The following is a 25,247-nucleotide window of genomic DNA, read 5'->3' on the forward strand; positions in this document are numbered from 1 at the left end:
CAGAGAGGCTTCCAGTTTTCAGCATTTGGGAACAAGCCCACATATCCAAAATCCTACACAAAATGATAAAGATTATTATCTCCTCCCCCGGCCCAACCCTCCTCTTCCCCTACCGCCATTTGCCGTGTAACAAATACCCCAGAAAGCCAAGAAGACCTCGTTCCATTCCGGGAAATCATTTTGAGCCCCTTCTGTGTGCCAGGCTCCATGCTGGGAATCATGACTTCAGAGAGGAGTGACCATTCAGAGAGTCAGACACACAGATCCACCCTTTAGTCAGCGTGGAAAGGGCTGTGCTGGAGGAGATCCTCGGCTGCATGGCTGAGTAGAGCGGGGCAGCAGAAGGGAGGATAAGGGAAGACCCAACATGGCGGGTTCCACGAGCCATAAGCACTCAGCTGCTTCTGGAGCACGACCCAAGGTAAGTGTGAAGTGGCCAGAGACCATGGCTTTGGGATCTGGGCTCAAACCCTACCTCTGGCCATACCAATGGTGTGACCTTGAGCATGCTACTCACTCTCTGTAAACCTCAGTCTCCTCCTCTGATCATTGAGAGATCCAGAAAAAAAGATGCTAAGAATACATTTCTTACTTTGTATAAAGTCCATACTCCCAAGAGGTTGGGGATAAGGAGGAATAAAGGGCAACTCAAGAAGAACGGGTATGGAAGCCGGTCACTGAAATTGCTTAACATTTATTCTTTTAAGATTAGTAAGTTGTAAGTCTCATGAGATACGTACACTAAGAATTGGAATTGATTAGACTCCACAGTAGGAAAGGATTGAACTATTTCCTCTTCTTGTTCCAAGTTTCCTCCAAAAGTAGTAGTTATTTTATTTTATTTTTTGTCCTTGCATAGATATATTTAGCAGGACCTATGACATGTGACTTCTCTGACAAACTCTGTATTATGTTTATGATCAACATTCATGGCCCCCTTACATAATGAGGTGTAGTCAATTACCAGTTAGCCACCAATGGCTGATGGATGAGGAGACCATCTCAACAGCCTCCCCAAGGTAGGAAATTACACTGATTTGTTTCTCTTTGGCTTTGTAGATTTTATATATATATATATATACTTGCAAATGAAAAAATTCTGATTATCTGTGAATTCTGAAGAGTTCAATAAACATGATGAAAAAAATGCTGTGAAGACACAACCTAGGAGGAGCCTAACAATTATTTGGCTTCCCTTTCATGACTTCCTAGTCAGACGTTTTCTCTTCTTCGACTCAACATTGAAGATAGACAGCATCTCCTCATCCCAGTGGGTAAAAATACTAACTACTGAGGTAAACTAGAAATAACATTCTGCTGAGTCAAGACATGGCTGGAATTTAGGCCAGCATTTCCATTCACCACTTTGGACAACTGATTCTCTGCAACCAGGCATTGACTGCAATAGCTTCTCTACCGGCCGAGGTCAGTGTTTAATGGTGATGGTTTTGCTTTCAGTGAAGAATTCATAAGAGTCTTTGGCTCCTTCTCTACCTACCCCAGAACTCTTCATCCCCCCGAAAGGGAGGTTCAGCTCTCTGATGAGCCAGCAGTTGGTCCAAACCAAGCCGGACTGCAACTTCTTGGCCACCCGGTGGACACGCCCCACATTGCTTGACCACACGGTCGCAGCCAGCCCATACTGAACACTGTTGGCTCTTTTAACCACTTCCTCTTCGCTATCAAAGGGGACGACACACGTCACTGGACCAAATATCTCTTCCTTCATGCAGCGGGACTCATCCTTGATGTCTGTTATCACTGTGGGAAGCATGAAGTAGCCCGCCCGGTTCCCAGGGGGAAGACTCAGCCGGTCCACGCCCTCACCACACAGAATCCGGGCCCCTTCAGCACGGGCTATCTTGACGTATCTTCTGACCTGGGAGGATAAAAGCCACGATTAGCAACGTCTTACCATTTGGCTTCACACAAAGCAGCAGAAAATTCAATGTTTTTCAATCATCTAAGCAAAATGTAGAAGGTCCTTACTAAGAAATCTCAGGTTGGTTATCTGATCGCTCAGCTCCTGAGCCTGAGGGCGGAGGGCTCTGACCATCACTCGGGCATTCAGCCTTCATCCATGGTTTATTTAATGTCTAAATCCCAGACACTTGGATAGGGTTTCTCATACATTCTCACTTCATTCTCTCAAAACACTACTAGCTCTGTGTTATACTGTATTTGCTGATGACTTAATTGTTCCCCAGGAAGGGTAAAGGGTCCATGGAACTAATCAACAGGAAAGCTAGAACTCACACTCAGCCGTAGTCAGGGTTTAAATACAAGAAAGAATATTTTCTCACTTTTGAGGGGACTATGTACATGGCAGAAAATGAGAAATTGAACGGTGTATAAGATTTAATTAAAGGCCAGGATGCCCTTCACTAGCCAGGCTTCCAGAACAAATAGTTTCTAATTTCTAGTCTCATTACTGATTATAATCTGAAAATATTTCTAGGTAATATAGGGTAGCTAACTATAACGGGAAATAAATTATATAATAAGTTAGCTCAGTGACTTACAGATAACAACAGATGTTTATTAATAACGGTCCTAGAAATCACTCATTATAACAACGATATACACATTTTTATATGGAAATGTTGTTGAAGTCACAATGATACATTCTTCTGGTCCTGAGGCGTATTATAAACATAGGAGAAGTAGAAAAGTCATCTCAAAAATGGGAAGTTTAGAACAGCAGTCAAGGCGCACATCAGAGGCAGGGTAAATCTTGAAACAATGTTTTGCATCCCCACTTTATCTATCTGAGCATCTGCCCCAGCACTAGACCAGGACTCCGTTGCAGAAGTGTATTCAATGTGGAGCTATATGTCTGCCATGTAAAAATGAAAGGTAACGTTGTTTTATTCTTAATTTTGCTTCAGTTTGTAGAGCACTTAATAAGCCATGAAGTCAAAGACTTTTTACAAATAGAGCATTTGGCACGGCTCTACAGTCCCTTCGTTCCACCTCTTCCCCCGACTCGCACGGTGACCTCAAAGCTTCCTGCAAAAGCCTAGTCCAGTTTGTGGGTAGAAACTGTAACAGCTCTGGACTTCTCTTTCCCCTACTCTCCTCCTCTTTTGGAAGTGACCCTCCCAGATTAATCAGAAGATGCCAAAGGTGGCGTCCCCTATGAGCAGGGGACGTGAAGGCAGAGGTTTCCGGAGGCCCCTGGTGGGCACAGCACCAGATCTGTCAGTGACCCCAGCAGTGCTCGAGTGCTCTGGCTCAGACTGTCACATCTAAACAGAACCACGTGACCCTGCCTTAGATGCCTTTGGGGTAATAAAATACGAAAGGAAATGTCGGTATTCAAACTGGGAACTTACCAAATATTCCATGTATGAGGTGACTCACACCAACTGAATTTATTTTCTAGAGAAAGTATCTCTAGATGATAGAAGGACATCTACGCCAGCAGCTCAGAAACTGAGGTTATCAACAAAATGTGAAAAAAGGCCAACCTTGTGACTGGTAATATGCTATCAAATATAATGAGTTATTACTATGAAACTTTTTCGAGAGGAGAGAGCAGAGGGTAGTTAGTACTTAGTACCTCTGCCTGTGAAATCAGGCCGTAGAGGTTAGAAGGGAGGGCCAGGGAGCCCACCTCAGTTCCTCCACTTAGCAGCTGAGGGATTGTCAATGCTCTGTGCCTCAGTTTCCTCATCTGAAAGTAGGATGAACACTGCCACTTATTCATATGATTAAATAAAATAATACATGAAAAATATTTAGCATAGCACCTGGTACATAGTAAGTCTCCGGGCATCATCTGCTGGCAGTGAAGGTGATGACATGTAATGCCTGATCTGACACTTACGAGCGGGGGACGTCAGAGACCCCCAGTCTGCATGTCAGGGGCAGGTAGGGTTTACCTGACACAAGAGCATAGGAAACTGGGAAAGGGGACCTTCTGTGGGCCTGAAGCCCGGCCCTATTAGAAGCGGTGCCCAGGAACTTCCTCTGTGCTTCCCAGCCTCTGTGTACACACGAGAATTCTCTCTGTATTCCGCGATTTGGGGGAAGGTCGGCATGTAGCCAGATTCTCCAGACAGCCAAGTGGGGAAGGATTCGGGAGAGTAAAAAGAAAGAGAAAAGCACCCTGTGAACTAAGCAGGGGAGCCCGCCCTTCATTCCTCGAGGACAGAATCACCTCAGTTTACTGTGCGTCCCCCACAGTCACTCAAACCTGGAAGTCCCACGTCCCCTTGGGAGCATGCTGTATCTCCACCTGCTCCTGAGCCCTCTGCCACTACAAAACAACCTGTACCTGTTCTAGTTGGATTCTCCTGTCACTGCCTCGCCATCTGTTGTGACAATCACACAGAAGTAAGATGGACACAAAGACTCCATTTGGCTCGGAGAAGACGTAGACACCGCAGAAGAGGAGAGCGGAACGCAAAGACGGCATCCAGACCTTCCTTGGTGGGCAGCCACAGAGCTTTCTAGTGAGATATGAGGAGAGGTGGCCGCCAGCAGAGCGTGTCCACTGCCTCCTTGATCCCAGATGGTTTGGCGCACTGGACCTAGAAAGGTCACACTCTGAAAAGGCCACACTGCCCTAGCTGCTCCCATTTGCTCTCGCTCCAAGGGCTTCCTCACAGCAACTGAGCTGGAAGTCCCTGACGGGGGTCCTCCCGGGTGGAGACTGAGAGGGGGAGGCCCCCCTCTGGGTGCACGTGCTCTGGGTGGAGCAGCGAGGGCGGCAGATGTCCAGGCACCCTCCGAGCCTCAGCAGGATGGTTCTGCGGCTTTCCGTGGGGGAGGAAATGCGAGCAGAGCTGGGAGGGATCCAGCATATAGGACCACAAAGCAAGGGAAACCCCACAGCTTCCTATGCAATGGGGTAATGGAAATACCGTCTTTATTGCTCTTCCCTGGAAAAATAAAAGTAAAATAAATTGGCCAATGATAAAAAAAACTATTTTTAAGTTTTTAACCCTGTACACAAAATCTCTCCCCTTAGAAGCAGTAGGCTCTCGGAGCTTTCTGGGATGAGGGCAAAGTAATTAGCTGTATTTCATTTTAATAAGGAAAGTGGCTGAAAAATGGTTTTCTCTCAGCATCAAATAGAAAATCCAGATAAGCTGACTGAAAATTCCACAGTTGTTAATAGTCACGAGCTCGTGCTGGTTTCTTAGTGTGGACAATGGCCGTGTGGGAATGGAAGATGTTAACAAAAAGGCGGACCAGTGAGTGGGTATAGAAACTCTCTGCCTTATCGCGAAGATTTTTCTATAAATCTTGTTATTCCAAAATAGAAAGTTTATTTTTTTAAAAAAAATATTTGAGATAGAAAATGTACAATGGTAAAAATATGGGAGCTTTGAAAACTTCTGTTTGAAAGATATTAAATATGTGCTGATGTTTAGATGTGTTCAGAAAAAATTGACAACCGTAAGTTTCGTCATTTCAGAGTCACCTGTGGCAGCTAAGTCTGCTGCGTTGAAATGATATTAAGATAACACAACCAACATGTTAAATAGATGCTTGTTTTGGGGGCATAATTTGTTTGGTAGAAGATGGCATTTTGGAACTGAGATGTTAGAGAGAGGCTGACACCGTGCCTGAAACCTTGCCAGTGTTTCAAGTCTTAAAAAAAATCAAGTATCCTCTGTGGTTTTGATCTATTAGGAATCGTGGCTTTTGTCCACAGCTCCTGCAGCTACAATGCTAGAAATAGTGGGAAAGGATAGCTTCTCTCATTTCCACTTTCCCTAGGAAAAGATGGGGTGGTAAAGATATAGTCTAAAAGATGGGGTGATGTCAGTGCTAAGTTGAGGCAAATTTGTTACTTTGGGAGGTAGAAGGGACAGGAGCTCTGACACGGAAATCTCCCTGGGAGGTGCTGAGGTCAAGCCCAGCACAGCACTCTAGGTCGCTCCTTCCCTGGGTGCAGAGCTTGGACACAGCCAAGACGAGGGAGTGAGGAGGACACCAGGCTCCCCTACGTATCTTAGTCTGGACTCAGATGAGGACTTGCTCACTCGGTGAAACCCACATGGGGAGCTGAGTTTTGGCAGAAGGAGTCAGGCCTGGAGGTGGGACCACCCAGAACCTTCAGGTGGGGCGTTCCTCCTGCCTGTATGCAGGTGCTGGGAGCGCACGCACATGCTCAAGGAGGCCTGGGCGCCCACCTGCCTCCCACACATTCTCAGTCTGCAGCAGGTCAGCCCCTGGGATCCACCAGGACGCCCCCTGCCTGCCTGGGGACCAGTGTCCTTGGACTCCAGCCACCAACCTACTGAAAAGGAGGTAATTTGGGTCTTCTCCATGGAATTATTCAAAGATGCAAAGTTTAGGCTGTATATTTTACTCAAGAGAAAAATTTGGCCATCTTACATTGATATATTCTGATATGGCAACCAACTAAATTCTCTGCTCATTTTAGGAATAATTAAAACTACTGGGAATCACCAAAAACAAAAATGAAACACAAGTTTGATAATTTGGAGGGAAGCCGAGTGCAAGGTGAATAAGACGTTTTGAACTAAAATGTATTATAATTGAAAAATTTTGGTACCTTTTTATAAGTTGGTTCTTGAGAAAGCAAGAACATTGGGAAAATGTGGACCTGCAGAAACTGCTCCACATGCGTATTTATAGTAATGCTGTAAAAATCTCAAATGAATTTTCATAATGTGAGCATATTTTTTGAAATTCTTTGTTGGCAATTAAAAAGTTGGATTTGTATGATTTTGAGGTACTGAACACCCATATTTAGCCAAAGATTTTTTTTTTTTTTTGAGGAAGATTAGCCCTGAACTAACTACTGCCAATCCTCCTCTTTTTGCTGAGGAAGAATGGCCCTGAGCTAACATCCATGCCCATCTTCCTCTGCTTTATATGTGGGACCCCTGCCACAGTATGGCTTTTGCCAAGCGGTGCCATGTCCACACCCGGGATCTGAACCGACGAACCCCAGGCTGCCAAGAAGTGGAACGTGCAAACTTAACCGCTATGCCACCGGGCCAGCCCCTAGCCAAAGATTTTTAACAAAGAAGAATTCACTACCTAAGCCTCCTGTGACATCAGCCAAGAAAAAACAATGAAAAGACAGTGAGTTAGAGGAGAATCTTAAGCAAAATCTGAAAGGCTTGTATGTGTCCACAGTCCCTTTATCGCTGCGATGACTCAGTGGTCAGTGATCGAGATGCTCCCTGCTCAAGCTCAAAGTTCAGGGAAAGTGGACACCTCCAGTTCGGGGGTCATGCTGCAAGTGGAGCACGTGATGGAGCGTTGACCCCACCACCGGCCCGGCAGACACCTCACCTGCTCTGTTCTGGGCACTTTTCTAGGATCTAAGGACCCAGCAGTGAATAAAGCTGACATTCTAGTCAAGGGAAGATAGCCAGTCAAGGAATAAACAATACGTATTCTATGTCAGATGGAGGAAAATGAAGCAGCCAAGAGCTAGAGGAGGGTCTGGGGCTGTGATTTTAAATAGGGTAAGGAGGACAGCCCTCCTTCAGACAGCGACATCTGACCTCGGCCACGCAAGTGTCTGAAGGAAGAGCCTTTGGGTGGGGGGTGGGTGTGGGCAGCAAGCACAGAGACTGAGAAGAAGGAGTGGGCTGCTGTTTTCGAGGAAGAAGAGGGAAGCCAGTGTGCAGCAGTGGAACGAAGGAGGGGAGGGGACAGGGTACCAGGGGACGGGGTACCAGGGGACGGGGTACCAGGGGACAGGGTACCAGGGGACGGTCTCAATGGGTGGCATCCATTCTCACACACACAAAATACAGCTTGTGTGTGCGTATGCAGGTGTGCACGGGGCTACAGATTGTTCAACTGATGCAGAAAAGCCAAATACTTTTATTTGCTTCACTGATAGATCTCCCCTCCTGGGGTAAAGTTAGTGGTCATTATGGCCTACGATACCAAAGTAGTTTCTCTGCTGAGTGATACAGAGAGAACTTTGGGTCTCAGGGGAGTGGCGCCCTGCGGAGGGGACCTCAGACTGCGCCATAGCCCGGCCCGCTGGAAGATGCTTCTGGGGGGCTGGCTTTCACTCCACAGGAAACCTTCGGGAACGAGCTGAAGTTGTTTTCACCTGCTATTTGCATGTCTGGGTGGGTAGGCCTGGAGCCCTGGTGTCCAGAACAGCCGGACAAAAGAGAGGACAAGGGAAGCTCCTGGATCAGGTGACTTCTTTCTCCATGAGGGTGGGAACATCCTCAACTGTGGGTCCCCAGGGGCACTCTGGGGACTGCTGCCTCTGTGCCTGCAACCCTGCAGGTGAATTTGACTGGATAATAACACAGCCATGCTGGCCAGCCCCGCAGTAAGTAAATGACCTCAGAGTCCAGGGAATCCCGGGAGCTGACCTCCGGGGCCATTCTCTCTCCTGATCTCCTGCGAGACCATTTCCAGCATTCTCTTCCCTCCTGAAACCTTCAACACCTCCCCCCCTGCTCACCCTGCTTCCTACTTCACTGAGAAACCAGAAGAAGTAAGATGAGACCATCAAGTGTCGCTTGAGCATCTCTGCTTCACAATATTTGAAGATCAAAGTTAAAATTTAGTAAATCTGCCAAATCTATGAATGTCAGCGATTTCTCCAAACTTGTGAAGGCTCTGTCCCTCACGGGCTAACTGAGGGGGGCGCATTTCCCTTGGCAGGCCTTAGTTACCACAGCTGAAAACAAGGTCCTTCTAGCTCCAAAAGTCTATGACTTATTTTGGAAGTCACATCAGATAATAAATTAAAATGACCTTAAAGACGTAAATTTCATAAACCACTCGGAGGCTGACAATGGTCTGTCCCATGTAGGCCACCACTAGTCACCCCATCAAGGACCACAAAATTTGGATGGCGCATGCAGGCACTTCTGGAGTCCCATCTGCTGTAAGCCAGAGGCAGGACCCCTTCCACTGGGAACATTTACCTGCGGAAAGTCCTGCCACCCTTAGTCCACATCGTTCTTATTAACGGACCTTTATGCTTTGGAATTTGCCTTCCCTGCTCTCCTGGTGGTACCTCCATGTTGACCTCCCAAGTTCATCCATTTCTGTAGATGCTACTTTAACCTGGACGACGTTTGTATGCTCATATCTAGCATTTTTAGACTCTGTATCCAGAGACAATTCCCCACAGGTCATAATGTTTTCAAAAATAGGGTGGTGGTAATTAACAACGTTTCGAAGCCCAGATGTGCTGTGCCTTCACTGAGCCTCTCTCCCAATCAGAGCTCTTTCTGTAACTTACGTTGCAGAGATGGACTTACTTTCTCCAAATGAGCTTTACTGATGAGAGCTCCCATGCTGGCCGATGGATCAGCGGGACTGCCAACCTTCCACATTCTGGTAGCTTCTACAAACTTCTTTAAAAATTCACTGTAGATGCTCTTCTGGACGAAGATCCTGCTGGTACAGAGGCAGATTTCACCCTGCCAAGAATGACACGTGAGTACGATGACAAGACTGGAGGACACGCTCCTTCACGGAGAGGTCACCTCGCATTTCGAGCACCTGCCATGTCCTGGGTACTGGTCCAGGCAGTGGAGACGTGGTAAACAAGACAACCCCCCACCATATGGAACACACAGTCTTGTGAGGAATATAGACAATAAATAGTACAAGTAAATAAATTCGGTGTATAATATAACTTCAGGTCATGACCGAAGCAATACTAGGAAATTAAGCAGAGGATGGGAAGAGAAACAAATGGAGAGGCAGCTTTTACTGCCTTTTGTTAAAGGGAGCCCTGGAAGGCATGTGAAGAGGGTGCATTTGAACCCACACTTGATTGACGTGAAGGGGCTGGATAAGCGAAGCTAGAGGAGGGAACTCTCAGCAGTAAGTGCAGAGGCCCAGCTGCAGGAAGGAGCTTGGAGTGTGCTGGGGAGGCAAGAAGGCAAGTGGGGCTGAGGTGGGAGAGGGGGAAGGAGACGGGGAGGAGGCAGGGGGCAAGGCAGCAGCACGCAGAGTCTCACAGGCTCACGAGGAGCGTGCATTTTACTCAGTGTCATGAAAAGACCATGGAAGGCTTTAGCATCAGAATGATGTGATGGGGTTTACATGTTTAAACGATTGTCCTGGCAGCTGTGTGGAGAACAGAATGGAAGGGAATGAGATGGGAGCAGGGCGACTTCAGAGAGCATTCTGGAAGTCCAGATAAGTGGAGGCAGCCTGGACCAGGGTGGCAGCTGGAGATGAGAGAGATGGAGTCCACTGATGCTGACAGACCTTTAAAGGGCGGTGGGCCCCTGGAAGTGTCAGGACACTGGCATGGATGCCCCAGAGAAGTGACAGGACTCAGGGTACATTTTAAGGATGGAACCAACAGGACCTGATGGAGTAGAGGGGCTTCAGGAAGAGAAGAACAAGGATGCGTCCCGGACTTTTAACCTGAGCCTCAGAGCACATCGTAGCTCTTCCCTGGAAAGGCAAACACGGGGCAGGGAGGGGAGCGGTATCGCAGGGAAAGGACAGGGAGAGGAACGCAGAGGCTAAGATTCAGAGGCTAATAGACAACCAGACAGAGACCCTGGCTCCAGAGAGAGGAGCTAACAGGCTCCTGAGGGAAACTCATCCTTATTATCATGCAAATATGGCCTGTAATAGTTTAGAAACCACGTTCCAGACATGTCAAAGCATTACGTAAATGTGGTAAGTACATATATGCAGAAATAAATGTTTTCATCACATTTATATTTGGTCTTCCAAGCCTAAGAAACAGAATGCTTCTAGTTATTTTGATATTTGGACAAAGGTCATTGTCCAAATTAAACAGTCAATGTTTTGAAATAACGAATTCTTTCTGCAACCCAGGAGCACCGTCAGAACCATCTGCACGTGTGGCTTGGAACGTCTCTGAACCCACGAGTGCCCTGTGCCACGTGGGGAGGGAAGTCTTGGTAAAGAGACTGGAGGACTTTACTGAGCCTCCTGGTTACTCAGTGCCGGGAAGGCAAACCAGGATCTCCAGGAGGATGGCTAAGAGGAAATGAGAAAAGGACAATGTCATTTACTGAGTGCCTGCTGTACGCCAGGCACCATCCAGCGTGCTGTCCTCGTAATAATTCTGTGGTGTATTAGTTTTCCCAGTTTACTGTCAGGACATGGGGTTTTGAGTAAATACAAACCCAAGGCCACACAGCACAGCAAGTGTCAACCTCGGTCTGTGAGATGCTGAAGTCCACCTTCATTTCTTCCATGTCGCACAGCATCTCTAAGTGTGAGAGTGCTCTGAGCCCAAGGAGACCAGGTACCACAGAGATCCCCTGAAAAGCCAGTGATGGTCAATGAAGGAAGCAGCATGCACTACATCGCACTTAGCAACATAAAAAGAAGTCAGCTACTTGGTTATTTTGCCTAAAATTCACTTGTGGTCTTGGGTTAGCCAGTCAGTGAGGTTTAGGTCCTCTTTGCCGCTGGTGTCTTTAAACAGCCCAGGCGGGAGGCTCTCTGGGCGATCGCAGACCCTTGCACGGTTCTGGTCGTCAGGAAGCTCACAGCCCATCCTCACGCTCGGAATCCGTTCACTTCCATACGAAGAGTTCAACTAACGTCCTCTCATCTCAGTTTCCCAGTCCAGTTTGTCCCTCTCTTGTCATCACTAAGCCATCAAAACACTTGATTTAATTGTTCATTTTGATATTTATTTTTAACGATTAAATTACTTGTTCCATAAAATTGCCTTAAGTCTATTGATCCAGAAACTTCGTATATTTCTAAGCCACTTTCCCTAGAAATTATGGTGAGAAAAATAATTACAATTAGAATCATGAAAAGAATTATTATAAAGAGTGTTTTTCATTCTACACTCTCAAAAATCCTATTGGAGGGCATTATCATTGCCTCCGTGATTTTACAGGTAGAGAAATAAAAGTTCAAAAGCTTATGCAACTTATCCAAGTTAGGGAAATAAAGATCTCTCTCATTCCACTCCTTTTGCCTCCTGTGGAAGTTCTCACTCTTTGGCTTCAGTCTTTGTTCTGTGCTAAAGTTTTTTAAAAGCATACCTTTTGGAGACAAGCTATGATCCTAGGCACTGTGCAAAAGCGGGCGCAGCTGCCATCTTCACAGAGACTATGGCTTAGTGTATCTGACCCAGGATCCTTAATCCTTTGGGGCTGCGGCCTTCAAGAGTCTGATGAAAACTCTGGGCCCCAGAAACACATCTGTTGCACAGCTTCAGGAGATGCAAAGTTGCCCTAAGCTCTTCCATCACTGCAAGCTGGGCAGCCTGCTCTGGACTGGTTCCGGCACTTTTCTAAGCGCGTAAGTACATTTGGATACTTCGCAGGGAGAGTAAGGTTCGCTGGAGACAGGACATTTAGGCAGCAAGAAGAGACTGAGGGCAACTCTATGAATAAAGGGAGGGAGAAGCTTGGAGAAGCAAAAGCTGGATCACATTGTCCATGGCTGGTATTTGATAAAAGTTGTGTAACTCAGAAAAGAAGACAAGCTTGCCGAACAGAAGCTGTGACCCTCCAAGGCCACCGACTGACCCTGATATTGAGCAGACAGTCGGTGGAATAGCACAGTGCAACGATTCTCCTTTCCCTGAAACAGCCCCGCATTGACCTTCTCACCCAGAGCTTTGCACTGTAATGAAGCAGATCCAGCCTGACAGGACCATGGAGTTAAAAAAGCAAACAAAAGCCCCCAAGGACATACCTGGTTGGCAAAGCTGGACCTGACGGTTGTTGGAACACACTCCTCCAGGTTGGCATCCTCAAAGATGATGGCAGGGTTCTTGCCCCCCAGCTCCAGGGAGAGCTTCTTGCAGTGGGGGGCACTCAGCTGTGTGATGCGCTCGGCCGTGGGCTGGCTCCCAGTGAAGGAGATGACAGGCACCTCCGGATGCGACACCAGGGCCTCGCCCACCCTGGGCCCGGTTCCAAACACAATATTGACCACACCTGGGGGAACACCTGGAGGGAAACAGTGGCAGTTACAGTAAGCCTCCTCCGGGAGTTGAGGACTTCATGTTACGGGGAGATTCTCCTTGAAGGTCCAATGGCTTGAATGGGGGTGCGAATGAACTTTTACGGCTGCCTCTCCTTTACTAACAAAGCAGATAAAACAGTGTCATCTCTGCTAGTGTACACCAGAGGTGGGATTTCTCAGGGGGCTTTTCCCTGAAGAAATGGGGGGTAGAACATTCTAGATAATTCACTCCATAATATTGACTAGGCCTCAGGGGCTGGGGATGCAGAAACATCCTCAAGCAGGTCAAGCCCAGTGGGAAGGAGAGCCCTGCTCAGGGTTGGCATCCAGGAGGCACAATTCAGCATGACAGTGCTCTGTAGAGGGCAGCATAAATGTTGCAGAAGCCAGAGAAGAGACTGACTATGCCAGCCCAGGGAGTGAGGGAGGGCACCCCCGGGAGGGGAGTTTTGAGTCTGAGGTCCTGCCCCCCATGATATGGACGCACCATCACACCCTAGGACTGACTTAAAGTACACAGGACACCCCAAAATATGTGCCCCAGGCTTTCCCATCACAAGACCCTATTGCCCTGTATCTGCACGTGTTTATTTATGTGTTTTATGGATTTGCTTGTTTATTGCCTGTGACCACTGGGAGATACACCGATGGAGGCAGAAATGGTGTCCAGGTTTTGTTCTCCATTGTATCGCCTGTGCCACGGCCCCGTTTGCTCACAGTTGTTGAGTGCTTGCTGTGATCCCGTCATTGTCCTAAGTGGTTCACATTCTTCAGATCTCTCAACAGTATTATTATCCTCGCTTCACCGATGAGAAGCCCGAGCCCAGTGAGGTTAAATAAAAACCAGTAAGCGGCAAAACTGGTCATAGCAGGTTAATAAACAACGGTTAAGTAAATGAGTGAATGAACGCTTAATGTGCATTATCCAAGTCAGAAATGGTTCTGGAGAGAAGATCCACGTGCAGTTTGTTGCGTCCGGGACGCTCTCGGGTTTGCCCGGAGGCAGCTGAGTTATTCCGCTCTGTTTCCTCAGGCTCGAAGGACAGTGGGGGCGGGAATCCTGCAGGCTGCAAGGTCTTTGAACTACTTCTCCGCTCCTGGCGTCTGTCCTTTATTCCAGGTCACATTCTCTCCTCAGTACAAACACTGTCTTGGATTAAGAGCCTCTCTTCAAGATTACACTTTTAAAGTATAAATAATAATTTCACACTGAAGATCCATTATCCTCCGGAACATCTTCCCCCGGAGCCAGAGCCTTAGCCTGGTCCCTTGAGGGGACAACCGAGGCCCCCTTCAGGTGAGCCTCTGGAGACAGGTAGGAAGGGGAATGACTCATGATGGCATCTGGCAGAGCTCACCTCCAGTGGCCCCCTCTACACTCAACATGCACATTTGCTACAATCCAGCTCAGGGCAGTCCTGGACCACAGGTCCCGGCCACAGGAGGGCAGGCCCCGGCCCAGGCTCCCTGTGAGAGCAGCTGGGTCTTGGGTTGGGGCACAGAAGAGGCTGGGGGAGAGGCCCCCCGAGAGGTCGATGGGAGGAAAACAAGGTCACGTTTCCCCCATTAGCCGGATGGGGCCCTGCTTCTCCATCGAAGACCAGAGATGTAGATATCTTCCCAATATTTGATGGGGGTCGGGGACAGGAAAACGTAGAAACACCGCGTATGTATGAACACGGAAAATGAGCTCCTCTCAGCAGCTGGCGGCGTCTCGTAACACAGCCGCGTGAATGCTGTGATTGCGTTTCCTCAAGCGCCAATGTTAATACGCTACGAGCTGTCTACCGGCCATGATTTCTCAGCACCATTTGCCATTGATCCAGACATTAGTGAAACTCTTCTAGAGACATCTGCCCTCTACCCTTCAAGAAGAATTTTAACCTTAAACAGAGCAGAGCACAAACTAATAGGAAGGGCCCGAAAATTGCCATCAGGGGACATTCCAGGAATGAGCGCAAACATCTGGTGCCTCCAAGAAGCAAGCGAATATTCTAGAACTCCCAAAGAGGTATTCACTGTGCACTTTTTTAAATGACTTTATTTCGGAGAAAGGTCGTTTGTCAAGTCTGTTTGAACACTCAGGATGGAGGAGCTGGCTCTTCAAAGGTCCCGAGCGTGTCAGCGGGTTGTTCGAGCTCTTTTCCTTACACTAAGTTCCTCTTACAGAGGCTTCTCTGCAGCAGGATAACAGGGACGTGATCCATGCCTCCTCCCAACCCCAGCGGAGAAGCTGAGAGCTGGAGACAGGTGCAATTTGAGCACGACACTCTCAGTGTCTGTCAGAGGAGGAAAGTTTGGCAAAGCCGGCCTAGGGAGGGAAGGGGGAAAGGACCGTCTGGGTACAATGAGCTTATTCGTTCACAAGAAATAAGGCCAACACTGTGCAAATAAAGGAAAACGTCACACTCTCATGCAGACCAGGCTCTGGGGTGTATGAAAGGAGAGAGTGGAGGAAAGAGGAAGCATCATAGGTCAAGATGCGGTTGATTTGGGGAAGAGAATGGTCTCTGGACCACAGCTCTTTGTCACTCTCCTCTCCGCCACCTGCGCCCTCCTCACCTCTGCCTGCGCCCTCCGCTCCTCCAGCTGCACTCTCCCCACCTCCGCCTGCGTCCTCCGCTCCTCCAGCTGCGCTCTCCCCACCTCCGCCTGCGTCCTCCGCTCCTCCAGCTGCGCCCTCCTCACCTCTGCCTGCGCCCTCCGCTCCTCCAGCTGCGCCCTCCTCACCTCTGCCTGCGCCCTCCGCTCCTCCAGCTGCGCTCTCCCCACCTCCGCCTGCGTCCTCCCCAACACAGGATCAAAGCAGAGCGTGGGCCCCAATTCTAGCCCACTCCGGAGCACCTGCAATCACCAGGCAGGACAGAAATGCCTCAGAACTTCGCAGACACTAGAGATTCAGTTTTGCCAAGAACGGGATTAAACGCGGTCCCTCTTGTAGAGGAGGGATGACATGCGGGGAGAGGAGAGACGCAGCACATCACATCACACACCCGCAGAGGCCCAGGACATCCGCAGGCGTCGTCGCGAAGCCCTAGGCTGGAGGCCTCGTTCCTCTGTAGGATTCGAGGGAAATGGGCAGCTACACGAGGGCCACGAGGCCCACTGTTCTTCCCTAAACAGGCCTGGTTTCCCCTGTGTCTAAATCCTGGTGCAAGAACTGGTTTAGCTTTCCCGGAAGCTCGCGCCGACGTTTTTGCTCAGAGACGAGAGGAATCCAGGAGAGAGACAGACTCCCAGGCCGCCGCCCTGCAGGTCTGCGCGAGCCCAGTGGCACGGTCGCCCTGGGCCTGAAGGAGGCGAGCACCACAGAGACTCCAGGGCCATGAAGACAGCCTGTCCCGCCAGCCACCGCCACTCCCAGGCCGTGCGGAGCCACCAGTGGGGGACCCGACCGCAAGGGGCTTTCTCGCGGGTTACAAGCTAGGGCCTCCCGCCTGTTCCCTTACAGCTCTGGGGCGGCGTCAAGCTGAACATCCGAGAACTAAAGCAGGATCGCAGCCTGCAGGTGGCCACTAAACGGTTAGCAGAAAGAGGACAAGCGTCGTGTTGTATCAGGGTCCCAGGAGTGGCTCCAAATGCAGGGGAAACTGGGATGTGTATTCAAACCTCTTGAAAATGGGCTATTCCTATCAAGTATTCCATAGCTATCCAAAACAGAGAAGTACCGAGTGATGTTCTTATTTTCATAAAGATTAGCTTGTGGTTCAACCCTAGGACTTAAGTGACAATTGAAGACACCCTGGAGCAGGCTGGCGTCTGAACTCACCGGGCTCGTTAAGCCTGTGGGTGCATTATGTCAGGCGTTCACTCTACTGCAGGTGGACACCACCCCGCCAACCCAGGAGGAGCTGTCCTGCAGAAGCCCCGCCAGGGTTGAAGAGAGGAAGCAGGTGAGCGAGCCCTGTGGATGAAGGGGTTTCCCAAAAAAGGACCGGGGAGACAGAACCAAAGATGTCACTGGAATCTGTTTGCTGTTGAGCAGATTTCTCTCCAAAATAGCTTGTCAGATGTCAGTGACTCTAAGGTGGCTGAAGCCTACAAAACATACAGCCCCAGAGCTAATCCTGTGCGTCCCCCAAGCCCTAGCGCCTGAGTACCTGCTTTCTGCAGGAGCTGGCACAGCATCCACGCCGTCACGGAAGTCAGCTCGCTGGGCTTGGCTATCACGGTGTTGCCAGCAGCGATGGCGGGAGCGATCTTCCAGGTCAGCAAGTACAGTGGTAGATTCCAGGGACTGATCAGACCAGCTGAGGAGAGAACAGAGCGTCGCCAACAGTGACGTGCCCATCACAGCCAGCTGACCAGACGGGGCTTCTGTATGAGAACTCCCGCGTGCTCCATGAAACTGAAGCTTACTCTCCGAGACCCCCAAACTGTGCTTATTTGTAGCCAACTTCAGGGAAATAATTCTAAACTGTGTTACAAGAAACTGTACCTGTAAATACTATAGTCAATATGGTTGACTCTTTTCTTGATGACTTACAATTATATTTATGAGCAACAGCAATGTAAGTTCCAGGGCAAATGGGCGGTCACCTGTCACTCAACGGTACCAGAACGTGATCAGTTTTGAGATTTACAGACTGATCTGTACATTTGTTTAAACGTCTCCTTCCTCATCATGAAACTGTCCAGCTACTAATTCTTCAGGGTTTCTCCGTCTCTATGTCTTGCGTGTTGTGAATTGAGACACAAAATCTCAAGCTGTTTAGAATTATTTGTAAAATAAGGGCAGATCATTTCAGAGACAGTAAAAGCCATGTCAGCCAGCCAGAGTGTCTTTAATAAGAAACTGCTCACTCGTATCCTGAGCGGACGGGTTTGCTGGGGAGGTAACAGAGCCAACATCTAGAGCCTCCCCATGGAAAATTCTGAAACCGCCCAGCTTCCAACCTCAGGGCATGCAAAAACAAATCTACCTCGTGAATCAGTAAACGGACTCACCCGTTTATACTCTGCCCTCAAGCCTGTGCTGTGAAAGTAAACGTATTTTATGTGATTAAATTCCCCATTGGAAAATCTGTTCTTTAAGGGATAACAGATTATTTTTGCTGCATGATATATTAGCAGGCTTCTTAGAGGGAGCTTTGAGCTTTTCATAATGGCTTGAAAATACCATTTCCTAAGGGTTCAAATCATCAAAGTTGTAAAAGTCCCATTTTCTTTCCTTTTATCTTACATTCTTTTATCCTGTCATAAAATGTAACTCATAAAATATGGAGGGTTGGGGTTTTTTCCTCAGTGGACACAGTGACATCTGGTGGACATTGTGAGTCATTGCAGACATCTGTGTGCCCTCCAAAGGCAGGAGTCAGACATGAGGGGCGGAGGGAAGTGAGTCAAGGCCTATGTGCCAGCACCTGCACTGCTCTAAGTGCCCTACACTTGTTAATTTATTTAATTCACGTAAAAATATGTAAAGATAAAATAGAACTATTCTCCCAGTTTTTCAGAGAAGAATACTGAAGCACAGAAAGGTTATGTAACTTGCCCACACATATCCAAAATCCATGCTCTTAACCCCCGCACGCTCTGGAAATAGACTCTTTATCTTTAATTACGGGGGGGAAAAATCCTGGTTTGTGAATGTACTCTCAGCATCACTCTTTTCCCTGTGATTTCCCAAGAACCATGTCCCAGGAATAAGTAGGGAATTTGACACAAAGAAAATAAACTAGAAATCGATTTTTTAAGGCCAATTATATTTCAGCCAAAGCAGAAGAAATCAGCTCCTTCCTTTTCTTCGGCCTGTTCCTTTGGATCAATTCTACAGAATAGACCAAGCATCTCTCTGTACCCTTGTGGCCCAGGCTCTCACTGACAGCACCTACCGATGCCCACAGGCTCCCTCACGGTGTAGTGCAGACAGCCCGCGTGGTCCATCTGCGTGCACTGTGACGTGTGGTGCAGGATGGAGGAGGCAAAGAACCGGAAGTTCTGCACAGACCGGGGAATGTCCATGGTTCTTGCCAGGGTTATGGTTTTCCCTGTAGGAAGCCAACAACAGAGTCTCTGTCAGTGCACTTCACCGTGGACAGCGGACACTTTCCCTCACACACGTATCCCAACCCCCACCGAAGCAGCCTCGGTCCCTTCCAGCCTGGCACGGGCATTCCTTGACCACAAAGAGCCTCGATCATGGCTTGATAAAATTATGAAATAATTCGGTATGAGGTTATAGGATGGAGGAGGGATAAAGTTGAGCCAAATAATCTTTGTTTGTGAACTGCACAATTTATATAAATTCACCAGATGCTACCACTTCACCCAGACCAGCTCTTTCAAGTCAAAATCCCCAAGCTTTGCACATGCTACAAAGTGGGTGGAATAATGGCTATTAAGACAGCTGCATCTGCTCGTCCCAAAAAACCACTTTGCTAAACATGTGATGTATATTAAATGTCCCCCGACATGTGGTGGAGTCCTGGAGATGGACATGTGGTGGGACCACCGAAGGGTCCCCTGGCGCAGGATGCTGTGTGGCACTCGCTCACCCGTCACATGCCCTGTGCCTGTCTTAGATCCTGAATTGAACAAGAGGAGAACCGTGAGCTGACCTGGGCTGCTCCTCGGTTCTCTCTGAGACTCAGGGAGACCCTGCAGCGTCTGGAGCACCCAGAGGAAGTGTTTTCTTCGTAAGCTTTCTGAGTCAGGCTGCTTCCTGACTTCAGCACGGTTCACAGCATGCACGTAATTCTAAAAGATCTTGGTTTTTCCTAACAGATATTATTGCAAAGATTAGCAGACATTTACTCCATCACCCAGCTGTCTGGGAAGGAGTTCAAAAATTGGGGAAGCGTGCTGGGGGTGGAACAGTGACTGACATATCAGACATCTTTCTAAATACCTTGACTGTGTCACCAACCGCTTTTCAAGTGCCTCTGCTTTGAAGCTCTCTGCTTGGAATTAGTGATGGATGGCGTGACCAGCCCGGGTTCCCCCTCTGTCCCCACATGGCTGCCCTTTGCCACACATCCTTGCACTTCTTTCCACCAAACGGTGAAATTATTTGAGTGTATTTATTTCCCTGCCCCTTGAACTTGGGCTCAGCCGTGGTTTGCTGTGGCCACCAGAATGAGGCAGAAATGTGCCAGTTGCCACTGCTTTCCACCTCTACCGCTGCCATGAGAAGCACGTGTGCCGGATCCCGATGGCCCCAGGAGGGGGACACGAGGAAAGCGTCCTGAGTCCCATCCATTACAGTTAAGGGGCAGGAGGTCACTGAGGACCTGGGCTGAGGGGATGACTGCCCGGCGTCTGCGTCACGTCCCACCCTGTCCACCGGCCAGCGGCTCTGGGGGTGGCTGCTCACCTTGGTCTCGGGACTCGGCCACCGCAAACTCCTCCAGCGACTGTTCCAGCAGGTCCGCCAGCCGCAGCAGCACCTGTGAGCGCTCCTGGGGGCTGCGGGCCGACCAGCCAGGGAAGGCTGCTCTGGCGGCGGCCACTGCCGCGGCGACCTGCAGGACACACGGGGACAGTCCCCAGATGCGGGATGAGTCCAGAGGCCCCAGGGCCCTACGTGTCCGATGTTTCCGCCCAATTTCAAACACTCACGGCTCCCAGAGCTGAGTCCCCACAAAGCGGTGTTTATGTGATGGGGGAAGCAGGAATACCACAGAAACAAACAGAAATGCACCCTTTCCATGAAGGCGTCCAGAATGCGCACTTCATCAGAAAGAAGCCATGTGAACTTATCGGATACACATTTTCAATCATTGTCAAATATAGAATTTTTTTGAATATCGTATGAGAGGAAACTCAGTCCGGGTGTGTAGTTTCTAAGCTCTTAAACCAGTTCTGACAGATCCGATAAAGTCTAACATTTTATTCGAAATCACATCCAGACTCTCACTCCCACTTAGAGTCACTAATCGTGTTAGTTATTTATTGACTAAGTTTTATATATAAAGCAACATGCTAAACGCTTTACACAAATTATTTCATTAAACCCCTTTTAAAATCCTGTGACACGAGGACTGCTGTGCCCGTTTCACAGATGAGGGAACTGAAGCACAAGGGCTCAGGTACCTTGCCAGAGTTCACACAGCTAATAAGCAGCAGAATCAGGATTCAAACTCAGATCTTTGTGCCTCCCACGATCACAAGCTGGCCCGCTATGGCGTAACCGTGGTCGCCGCCCCCTGCCTGGCTCTGCCCAATGGAAGAGGCCTCTGTTGGAGAGGAGGGCACCCGCAGTTGAACAGACAGCCTGGGGACCTAGTTTTGGAGCTAAATCCGAAAGGAAACAATATATGGGAAGATGAGGGCAAGGCCAGTTCCCGCGGAATGAATTCTCAGGTCGCCTGCGGCCTTTCTCCCCGTAGTCAACGTCGAAGCCGTGCCTTTTCCAGAGACGCCAAACCTGTGACCTGCATCTTCCCCTCCCTGCTCCCTGCATGATGACGGTTTATAACCACTCACAGCCCCTTCCCCACGGCCCCGGCTCAGCCTCAGAGTCCCTTTCCAAAGGCTCCAGCAGCCACAGCAGCTTTCCAGTCTCGTGTGACCCAACAAAGCCCCAGAGTCCGTGCTCCGTGCTCCGCCCTAAATCCGATCCGCACTCCTTGTTTCCCTTATGTGAACAGTCACCTTAGCCGAGCTGAAGGGAAGAATAAAATTATTCTCATCGCAATTACAAATTTCTTGGAAGATGGTGGTTTCGCCTCACACACTCAGTCTCCCTTGTGGACCTGAGACAGGATGGAGGGGAGGAGGTGTGGCAGCGGCAACCACCACTAGCGCAGCCTCGCAGAAGCCCTCCTGCCGGCCAGCGGGAGGAGGCCTCCTTCTCACAGCGTCTCTGAAACACCTGAGCTCTGAGATCCAGTCCAGTCATATTTCCTAAAACGCCTTATGTCCATTACTATGGAATACGTACTAATCTACTATATGCAATAATATCAGCAAAAGCGAGTACTTAGAAAGCATTTACTGTGTGACAGACACCAAGAGCTTTACACACATCCGTCTGTCTGATCTTGAGAACAACACTCTGCACTAGGTGCTGCTATTGTCCCCATTTTGCAGATGAGGAGACGGAGGCCCCAGAGGTCCATCTCTGAGCCAGGCCCACGGAGAACAGGTGGTGCAGCTGGTCTCTGAAGCCGGGCGGGCTGCAGGACTGTGATGCAGATGCTCCCACTAATGTGTGTGTGTGGGGGGGTGGGGGGGGCGGTGACCTAAGCATCAGAGAGGAGAGTGTTTGCACACTGTCACCTGTAAAATAAGGATGGAGTTTGGGTCTGATTTTAGGTCGTTAACGGCTCATTTTGGGACCATTCACGTTAAAGGGCTCGGGAATGCAAAGCACATGTCGAAAGCTGAATGAAGGGGAGCCGCTGTCAGCAGCCCTGCTAGCACACTTTGTAAGTGATTTTTGGGGAAATTGGGCATGTAGTTCATATGGTGACCATATTTTTCAAGCCAGAAAAAAACCTGGGATTTATGGGATCAGACAGAATATTTGCAAGTTGGATTGCTGGAAAATCCAGAATCCCTATTCCTCTGCCAGCAGGTGCATCCGTGCCTCGTTCCGTTCTCTGGAAAAAGAGGAGCCATTAGCTGCAGAAAACATTTCAACTGCATTTGGCATATTATTTGCCATGTTAACTCCACTTTGGAAAACCCTCTGAGACCAGGAGGGCTGGAACACACAAAGCTGTTGTCCCGCATCGATCCCAGGTCGTTCGGAGCAAACAGAATTACAGGTTACAGTGTAACCAACAAATTAGCCAATATTTGCAAACTTTAATCCACAAGTCTAAAGGTTTTTTTTAATGCAAGACAGATTTAAAATACTAACAACAGGGAAATAATAGCTTAGTTCTTAAAAAAATTGCATATAATGCTTATTAAATATGAAGGCTACAATTATCTTTTAAATAATCTAGTTCTTTGTGTCTTAAGAAATAATTAAAACCTATAGGCATTAGGTGAGCACACAGACATCAGCCACACGTATCACGACCCTGACGTATTTTCATTCTCAGCGTAATAATTGATAACTAATCAAGTGTATCTCAACATTTTACAAAGTTCCTCAAATAAAACCAATTGTACGTCACTAAGAATTTTTTTTAATGTGTGTGCCATTAAGCACTTTGAGTAAGAAAAAGGATGGTGTGCAATTTCACTCCAAAAATACATGGGATTTTGATTTAGGGTTTCGTCATTCAGATCATCAGTTTTACTTTACCAGATTTTTGACAACACGATGAATTTTATCAGAGGATAATCTAAAATCAATCCCTGGGTTTTTAAATTTTGTTTGTTCTAGTGAAGATACACGTTTTTTTAGAAGTTCATGAAGACAGCGGGAAATTTAGGCAACTCTTGGTCGAGAAAGGGAGCATTTATTAATAGTGATAATTCTTACAAACAATACTTCTTCCAGGACACTGTTAAGGTGCATCTGAGACCCGCGGCCGTGGGTCAGGTGGCTGATGAATGATTGCTCCTCGTGCAGGCACCAGAGATTAGTTCCCTGTGCCCTCTGCGTCCAGTCACAGAGTGAACCTTCCAGAACAAAAATCTTCCTGCTGCTGCCATTGATCAACTCTATACCTTTTCCCGACCCCCTTTTCTCCTAGAAAATTACTGGGCATAAATCACCAAATGAAGGACATTTCCGCCCTTGCCGAGAGAATTCACTCACCTCTGCCTTTCCACTGTCCGGCACTCGGCAGTACACCTCCCCTGTAGACGGGTCATAAGAGTCTAGATAGGAGTCACAAGGTAAAAATTTCCCGTCGATGAAGTTTTCCAGCATCAGAAGCGCCCGGGTTCCAGCCATGGTCAGGGAAGTCCTGCCCTTCCCCTCGACAAGTCTCCCCTTGGCTCGTCCAGCAATTCTCCCTTCCCCGTAGTCATCTCCTCCTCCCTTCCATCCAGGCTCCGTGTCCCCATTTGCTGGTCAGTGAAAGTGGGAGGTGCCCTGACACTCAGACTATTCCAGGCTCCAAACTGAATATTTCACAGACTTCCAGTACATTATGAGAAATGGGTAATAACCTGTTTAACACCAACTTATGGGTTCGTGGCCCTTCAAAACGGTCCAAAGGCATCTGTGTGCATCATTTTACTGGGTTCACAGTATAAACTGCTCACTGCTCGAACGCTGACTCAGCGCCAGGCCCTGAAGGGAGTGCTGCAGGTGAATGTACTCATTTATTCCACACAGTGATCCTATGTGAAGTAAACAGTATTACTTCTACTTTTGTCAGAGAAACTGGGCCTCAGAGAAGTTAGCAGTGTATCCAAAGTCGCACAGTCGATAACGGATGCACCTCAGTCCTTCTGTCTCCAAACCACGTGGTTTTTCCTCACCGCATCACTGCCTCGCCACAGAGGGGCCTGAGGACAGAGTCCCATGCCCCTGCTCATCTGCTCTCTTCACCCTGGCACCTTCTGTCTGAACTGTCCCCCCGTCTCAATGCAGGGCCGCAGCAGCAGCTCATGTCTTCCTAGCTGTGCCACAGAGATGAAGATACGAGCCCAAAAGACGTGTGACATACAACACACAAGGCATACATATCCAGGACGTTGTAAGAATTTCTACAAATTGGTAAGAGAAATTAACAACCCCAAAGAAAAAATAAGCAAAGGCTATAGAAAAGCGATTCTAGCAAAGGAGACGTGACTGGCTAACGAATGCTGGAAGGATGCTCCCTTCGCTGTCAATCAAGGAATGTGGAATACAGAGAGGTGCCCTGTTTGGCCAATCAGACTGGAAAACATTTTTTTTAAAAGATTGGCCCTGAGCCAACATCTGCTGCCAATCTTCTTCTTTTTTTTTTTAACCTTTTCTTCTTCACCCTGAAGCCCCCCAGTGCATAGTTGTATTTCTAGCTGTAGATCCTTCTGGCTCTGCTATGTGGGATGCCGCCTCAGCATGGCCTGATGAGCAGTGCCATGTCCGCATCCAGGATCCAAACTGGTGAAACCCTGGGCCGCCGAAGTGGAGTGTGCGAACTTAACCACTCGGCCACAGCGGCCGCCCCTGGCAAGCATTTTTAAAGATCGCTAACATCCATTCTGTATTAGGCCATGGAAAACTCGTGCTCTCCCACCGCGTGATGGGAGGGTCCACAGAACTTGGGTTGGCAGTGTCAGCTTTTAGGTTTTTTTTCTTTTTTGAGGAAGATTAGCCCTGAGCTAACTGCTGCCAATCCTCCTCTTTTTGCTGAGGAAGACTGGCCCTGAGCTAACATCCCATCTTCCTCTACTTTATATGTGGGATGCCTACCGCAGCACGGTGTGCCAAGCCGTGCCATGTCCACATCTGGGATCCGAACCATGAACCCTGGGCCCACAAAGCGGAATGTGCACACTTAACCGCT

The 25,247-nt window shown here is 48.5% G+C and overlaps 1 protein-coding gene across 1 annotated transcript; it reads right to left on the minus strand.

Annotated features, from left to right (window-relative positions):
• Positions 1-674: 674 nt before the first annotated feature.
• Positions 675-24,804, minus strand: ALDH8A1 (aldehyde dehydrogenase 8 family member A1). The gene is made up of 7 exons (XM_070559378.1): positions 23,564-24,804; positions 20,219-20,366; positions 18,738-18,893; positions 17,004-17,153; positions 12,631-12,887; positions 9,234-9,395; positions 675-1,879 (listed from the first exon to the last, which is right to left on the minus strand). The coding sequence occupies exons 1-7, from the start codon at positions 23,699-23,701 to the stop codon at positions 1,427-1,429; spliced, it is 1,464 nt and encodes a 487-aa protein (XP_070415479.1). The 5' UTR covers positions 23,702-24,804; the 3' UTR covers positions 675-1,426.
• Positions 24,805-25,247: the final 443 nt, after the last annotated feature.

The sequence above is a fragment of the Equus przewalskii genome, chromosome 9, assembly GCF_037783145.1.
Source record: "Equus przewalskii isolate Varuska chromosome 9, EquPr2, whole genome shotgun sequence".
In the NCBI taxonomy this organism is placed as follows: Eukaryota; Metazoa; Chordata; class Mammalia; order Perissodactyla; family Equidae; genus Equus; species Equus przewalskii.